The following is a 6,834-nucleotide window of genomic DNA, read 5'->3' on the forward strand; positions in this document are numbered from 1 at the left end:
TCTTAACAAAAACAAAATCGGTAAAACGGTGCCAAAGCTTACCACGAGGCAGAAGCAGGATCTCACTCGATGCAACAGCTCTTTTTAATTGGCAGCTATCTTGAGAAAGGAGCCGCGCATGCGCAGTTGTGCCAAGAGCACACAGTAAAGGAAACTCGAATTGCGCATCCGCAATCGAATCCTACGCATGATGTCACGAGCGTCATGACGACAGAGGACAAGGACCACACCCACTTAAAAGGGAAATGCACAAAAATGTAAAGCTGCAAAACCCAATTTTCTTACCTCAAAAGACAGAACAATGCCCGGACTTACACCAGCAGTTGAAAATAACTTTCACAACACCCTGGAACAAGCAGTCTGCACCACCCAAAGTGAAGAGCACAATGAAAAGTCCGAAACCAAACAAGATGATTTGTTCTTTGAACATGAAGAGAATGATAACAACTCCGAAACAAAAAGGGATGATTTGTCTATCAAACAATACATACAATACTGCTCAGACATGGCTGAGTTATTCGGATATGCTGATCACAGCATCAGCAACAAGGTTGAAAAGCTCAACACTACTCCTCTCATGGTAGATGAATCCAATACCATGGTGCCATGGCAGATCGCGATACATTGGATGACAGCAATACCCAAGAAGAAGACGACACCACACAGAGAGCACAGAACGGCTCCGTTGATAGAGCACCGATCGACTCTACAGCGAGAACACTGCACAACTCCACAGAGCGAGTGATGAAGGACTCCACGGAGCGAGCGATGAAAACCTCCACAGAGAGAGCGATGAAAAACTCCACAGAGAGAGCGAAACAAGCCTCCACAAAGAGAGCAACGCAAGCCTCCGCAAAGAGAGCGACACAAGCCTCCACAAAGAGAGTGACACAAGCCTCCACAGACAGCTTGGTGACAGACTCATAAATGGAAGCAAGCAAACACTCCATAGCGAACGCCATGCATGAACAAGACTATGAAAGTCTACCAAGCTCACGTGAACAACAAAAAGACTATGACAGTCTACCCAGCTTATGTGAGCCACCAGAAGAAGACTATGAAAGTCTACCCAGCTCATTTAACCAACAAGAAGGCACTGAATGTCTACCCACTGTATGTGAGACAAGTGACAAAGAAATCACAATTCCCATACAGGATGTGCAGGATCACAGCGAGACTGACATATCTCAGCTCGTCTGCACAGAAGCACTCAATAATCAGAGGAGGGCTACTCATGAGTCCAGAGAGAGCACGTCAAGAGAAATCTTGAAGATTTTGACTCCAGAAGAGGAGCACCAAGAAACCAAAGGTGATTCAAATGGACCAGAAATAACTCCAGAAGAGGAGCACAAAGTGATCACAGATGATTCAAGTGAACCAGAAATGACTCCAGAAGAGGAGTACTAAGGAAGCAAAGAAGAGGAATCAAATCCACCACAAATGACTGATGTCACCAACATCAATGCAACATCAGATCATTCCCACAATTCTCAAGAAGAAACGCTCAACGTAACAGATACCACAAAGTACACTGGCACCAATAACTGTGACAATGACTCACATAATCCACACGGAACACTCATTGAGCGCAACAAGAATAACAAAAACCGCAAGAAGCACAGCAGAAACAAGAACGACAACAGCAACAACGAAAACACCATGCAGTGCAACAAGAGCAACAACAACAACACGAAGCGCTGCAGAAACAAGAACAACGACAGCAACATCAAAAACTACAAGCACAACAACAAAAACTACAAGAAGCATGATGAAAACAACAACAAGAACGACAACGAAAACGACCAAGACAGAAACGACAACAATGAAACAACGACCTGTACAACATGGTACAACTCTGCACATGAAGGACAATGCCACAGCACACTGCAAAACAATGGCCAGTGTATAAACATGCCATGGCATGGCAACAAATCTCACAAATTCACATTTGCTCCACAACAAACAAGCAAACCAGCTGTCAAGAAAGATGACATGCAGAATCAACACCACAAACACAGGAAAAAGTCCAGGTCAGACAACAAAGATGTAACACCGAATCAATACCACAAGCATAGAAAAAAAAGCATAAATCAGAAAACAAAGTGATTCGACCATTCAAACACTTTATTGATGAGTTCTTAGTGACTTAAACACAGGAACACTGACGATGTTTCACAAACAAATAACAACATCAACATCACCACTTCAAAAACAGAAGAAGAAAGCAACTTGACCGAACAAACTCATAAAGTATGGACTCACAAAAAAAAATGTTTTATTAAGACTGGACTCATAAATATTAATTGGCTTTGTCAAGATCGGCACAACTTGTGCATAACGTCATTTGTCTACCTATTTGTCTACCTATTTGTCTACCTATTTCACGCAAGCAAAACAAAACAAACCTCCCCCTTTCAAATATCTCCTCTTACCTTTCTCTCGACAGCTTCAGCTACATTTATATATTCACTTGAGTTAGGGTCGCTGTTCAGTTGAATGGGGGTGTTCTGGTTCACCTTCAGTTCTCCCACAAAGTAACATATTTCCTCTGTGCTGTGAGTCTGTGCGTCCGTACTTGAGTTGGTCACGCTGCTGAAGTTGTGGCTGGCTTGCGTGCTGTAGTTTAGTGCGGCCGCAGTCGAGTTGGTCACACTGCTCATTGGGGTCACGCTCACCTGACTTGTGTTGGCATTGCTGCTGTTCCCCACTTGAGTGCTGCTGTCTGTGGGGCTGGTGGTCTTGATGGTGCTGCCCAGGCTGGTTGCGACTGATGTCTGTGCAGGACGATTCGGTGCAAAGCCATTGAGTATAATTGGAACCTCTTTAAAAAAATGTACACAGCGGTTAGTTTGGTTAGAATTTGTTTAGTTTATGAAATGGATTGACATTGTGCTTGTAAGGGGGTGACCGTCCTCAAATGAGGGATAACTATATAGGTTTGCATTGTCTTGTGGGGTTTTTGTGTGTAGGAAGAGCACAGTGGTTAGCATCGCTGCCTCACGATGCCAGGGACCCGGGTTCGATTCCGACCTCGGGTGACTGTCCATGTGAAGTTTGCACCCCATATCTGCCGGGTGTCCTAGTTTCCTCCCACAGTCCAAAAATGTGCAGGTTAGGTGGGGTTACAGGGATAGGGCAGGGGAGTGGGCCTAGGTATGCTGCTCTTTTGGAGGGCCCTTGCGGACTCAATGGGACGAATGGCCATCTTCTGCACTGTAGGGATTCTCTGGCATTAAATTTATTGAAAGGCATGGTTTGGTCATTCGTTTAATGGTCGGGCTGTCAAAACAATAAGATTTAATTCCGGAAGTCTCCGGGGATTAATGATCCATCTCCACAATGCCTTGAGGAAACCCAAAGGAAAATTCGAAAGGGCATTAAAAACTGTGTTTTCCTCTTCATTTTCTTTGAACTCTATCGATATCAGTTGTGAAAATATTCCAGTCTGAGGACATTTGATAGGCTATCAAGAATCAGCCAATCGAGCAATGTAAAGGCTTCCAACTGACAGGAAAACCATAAATCATGGGGGTGGGTGTTGGAGATGCTCGAAGGTTGGAGGATAGCTCTGGGAATACACACAACCAGAGTCCATAAGCCTTTACGCGCACACCGGGTATTCTCATAAGTGTTGCACTCTTGTCTTAATACTTTGCTTTTCATTCCCCCTTTAGACGCCCTCTGTCCACGTTGAACGTGGCCTGTTTCATGCTTTTGTTTTTTCAGTATAGATTTTCACTTTTCACTCACATGCCCACTCATGCCAAAAATACTGAAGATAGTAAAAAGACAGATGCTGAAAAAATGTTTTTTGGCCTTGCCCCACAGGAATGGAATGGTATAGATGACTGTAAAATCGGGTGCCCTGGTTGTGGCACCGCCATACAATATTCGCCACTTTTTACCATAGCTGCGTTCGTGCCAGTGGCAGAGCAGGTGCCAGGCAGCCGCTTAAGGGCCTCTTCCCTGCTCCACAGGGATTTTATCTGTGGCCAGGGAGACCAGTGCCACATGTCCACACTGCTATGTGACACCGTGAATGTAGTCGATGTCAGTAGATGGGGTGGGGGAGGGGGGGTTGGTAGCTGCTGCTCCTTTACAGACTCTTTACCCACAAAAGGCCCCTTAAACTGTGACCTCCCCCCTGAACATAGAACATACAGTGCAGAAGGAGGCCCTTCGACCAATCGAGTCTGCACCGACCCACTTAAGCCCTCACTTCCACCCTAGCCCAATGACCCCTCCTAACCTTTTTGGACATTATGGGCAATATATCATGGCCAATCCACCTAACCTGCACATCTTTGGACTGTGGGAGGAAACTGGAGCACCCGGAGGAAACCCACGCAGACACGGGGAGAACGTGCAGACTCCCCACAGACAGTGACCGAAGCTGGGAATCGAACTTGGGAGCCTGGCGCCGTGAAGCCTCAGTGCTAGCCACTGTGCTACCGTGCTACCTTTAACCATAACCCCTTGCCAGCGCGAACAGAGGAATTGGCGCTCCACCGAAACTCCATTCGCTACAGCGGGGCCCAGAAAATTCCACTGGTGCCATCGGACTGAGAATTCCGGTTTTCATCTCAGTTCCATCTCAGCAGGCCTTCCTCAGGGATTGTTGTAGTTCCAGCAGTGACCACCACACCCAGTGGCACAAGAGAGCTGCAGCCTGGCTGGTAGCTCTCGATAATGGGGCCAGATGGCCGTTAGACGGCTTTGGGGCAAGTGTGCCAAACTCCCCCACGGCCTTCACATCGGAGGGTGGGGACTCTCCCCCACAGCCTAGAATTCAAACCTTAGTGTTCCGTGTCCAGCCAAGTGAAAGCACAGGCTTGGAAAATTAACTTGATACATCATTCATACCATATGCTCAATATAAACAGCCTCAGGCATTTTCTCCTTGTGGGAGAGACTCCAAGTAGGAGGCACAGTTAAAACTAAGGGGTTCCCATATATGACAGAAATGAGAAAAAATTATTTCACTCAGAGGGTCATGAACTCTATTGCCTGGAGAGATGTGGAGACAGGGTCATTGACTAATTTTAAGGCAGAGATAAGATAGATTCTTGACTAACAAGGGAGAAAAGCTCATCGCGGGGGAGGGGGTAGGCGGAGTTAAGAATGTGCAGTTGAGGCCACAATCAGGTCAGCCATGATCTTATTGAATTGTGGAGGGGGCTCGAGGAGCCAAGTGGCCTGCTCCTGCTCCTAGTTTGTTTGTTTGTTAATACGTCCTCCTGAGAAATCATGCACGATTTAGATAGAATTACTAAATAAACAGGGCAGCACGGAGGTGCTGTGGTTTGCCCTGCTGCCTCACGGCGCCGAGGTCCCAGGTTCGATCCCGGTTCTGGGTCACTGTCTGTGTGGAGTTTGCACATTCTCCCCGTGTTTGCGTGGGTTTCTCCCCCACGACCCAAAGATGTGCAGGTTAGGTGGATTGGCCACGCTAAATTGCCCTTAATGGGAAAAATGAATTTGGTACTCTAAATTTAAAAGAAAGAATAAATAAATAAACTGTTTCCAATGACAGAAGAGTCGATCACCCACGGGGATAGATGTAAGATGATCGGCAAAAGAACCAGAGCTGAGTGGAGGAAAATCTGAGAGGAGGTGATGGAGTAGAGGTATTGTCACTGGACTAGTAATCCAGAATCCAACCAGGAATTCAGGGCAATGCTCTGGGCCCCTGGGTTCGAACCCCACCAGGGCAGATGGGGGGGGATCCAGTCACAGGGGGTCTGATGACTGAGAGGGGAATTCAATTAGAGGGGTTTCTGATCTCAGGATGGGATTTCGCTGGCTTAGAGGAACAATCATCCTCCGAGCCTGTCAATTAATCAAATATCCCAGTCCTAGTCGTGATATTAGAGGGGTGGGGACACCAGGTACACTGCCTCCCATGCATTGTTTATTGTCCATTCAATCTTTGGAATTTGAGGTCCTCTCACGGCAGGAACAGAATCTGTGGGTTGATTTGGGAACTCTTACTGGACATCAAAAGGTGAGCTTTTGTGACTGGAAGGGCCATTGGCTGCGCAGACATGATGGGCTGAAGGGCCTCTATTTGTGCTGTAAAACTCTATGACTCATTAACTGCTTTCTCACCAAGAAATCCACGAATCAGCATGATGGATCCTGTCACCACCAACAAGAGTACGAATCCGATGACAACATGAAGGCATTTGTAACAGCAAGAACACACCCGTTTCCTGGGTGCCCTTCCCTGTTGGGACAAAGCGATTTGATTATTACAATGCAAAAAACACAGGGTAATACTGTGCAGCGATCCTGAAAAAGGGGGCAGAGTCAATTAACTTAATTCCATTCCCTTGGCACAGATCATCATCTACCAGGAGGGCGTATTGGAAAATCATGCAGGCTCAGGGTTCCTGTCAGCTCGGACTGCGCAGTATCATTTTCTGAGAGGTGCTGCCAGCAGATGTTGCTCCATGCCAGAGTAAAACCATCCCTCATGTCGCTGTCCGGTACCAGCTGTTTCTCAGTTGGCGCCACCTTTGCAATTGGGTTACAAGGTTTTGTCTTCAATTCCACAACAGCGACTTCAGCACAACATCTCGGCGGACCCGACACTGAGGTGCTGAGGAAAGTGCACAACTGTTGGAGGTTCTACTGTTTGGATTAATTACTAAGTTGAGGCCCTGTCTAGTCTCCCAGGCAGACAGAAAAGAAAGATCCTATGGTACATTTTGTAGAAGAGTTGGGGAGCTAACCCTGGCCAATATTTGTTCCTTAAAGAACAGCACCAAAATGTTATTGCACTTTGTGGGAGCTTGCTGTGCTCAGATTGGCTGTCACAATTCATACATTACA

The 6,834-nt window shown here is 46.6% G+C and overlaps 1 protein-coding gene across 1 annotated transcript in view; it reads right to left on the reverse strand.

Moving 5' to 3' along the window:
- The window catches only part of LOC140387247 (uncharacterized), a 31,695-nt gene extending 25,475 nt beyond the window's left edge, over positions 1–6,220 (reverse strand). Inside the window, exons 1-2 of the mRNA XM_072470207.1 lie at positions 6,109–6,220; positions 2,433–2,821 (exon numbers count right to left, since the gene is read on the reverse strand). Of these exons, the coding sequence (XP_072326308.1) occupies positions 2,433–2,821; positions 6,109–6,130 (411 nt within the window). The 5' untranslated portion in view covers positions 6,131–6,220. The remainder of the gene's footprint in view (positions 1–2,432; positions 2,822–6,108) is intronic.
- Between the last annotated feature and the right edge of the window lie 614 nt (positions 6,221–6,834).

Source organism: Scyliorhinus torazame, chromosome 12, assembly GCF_047496885.1.
Source record: "Scyliorhinus torazame isolate Kashiwa2021f chromosome 12, sScyTor2.1, whole genome shotgun sequence".
Taxonomy (NCBI): domain Eukaryota; kingdom Metazoa; phylum Chordata; class Chondrichthyes; order Carcharhiniformes; family Scyliorhinidae; genus Scyliorhinus; species Scyliorhinus torazame.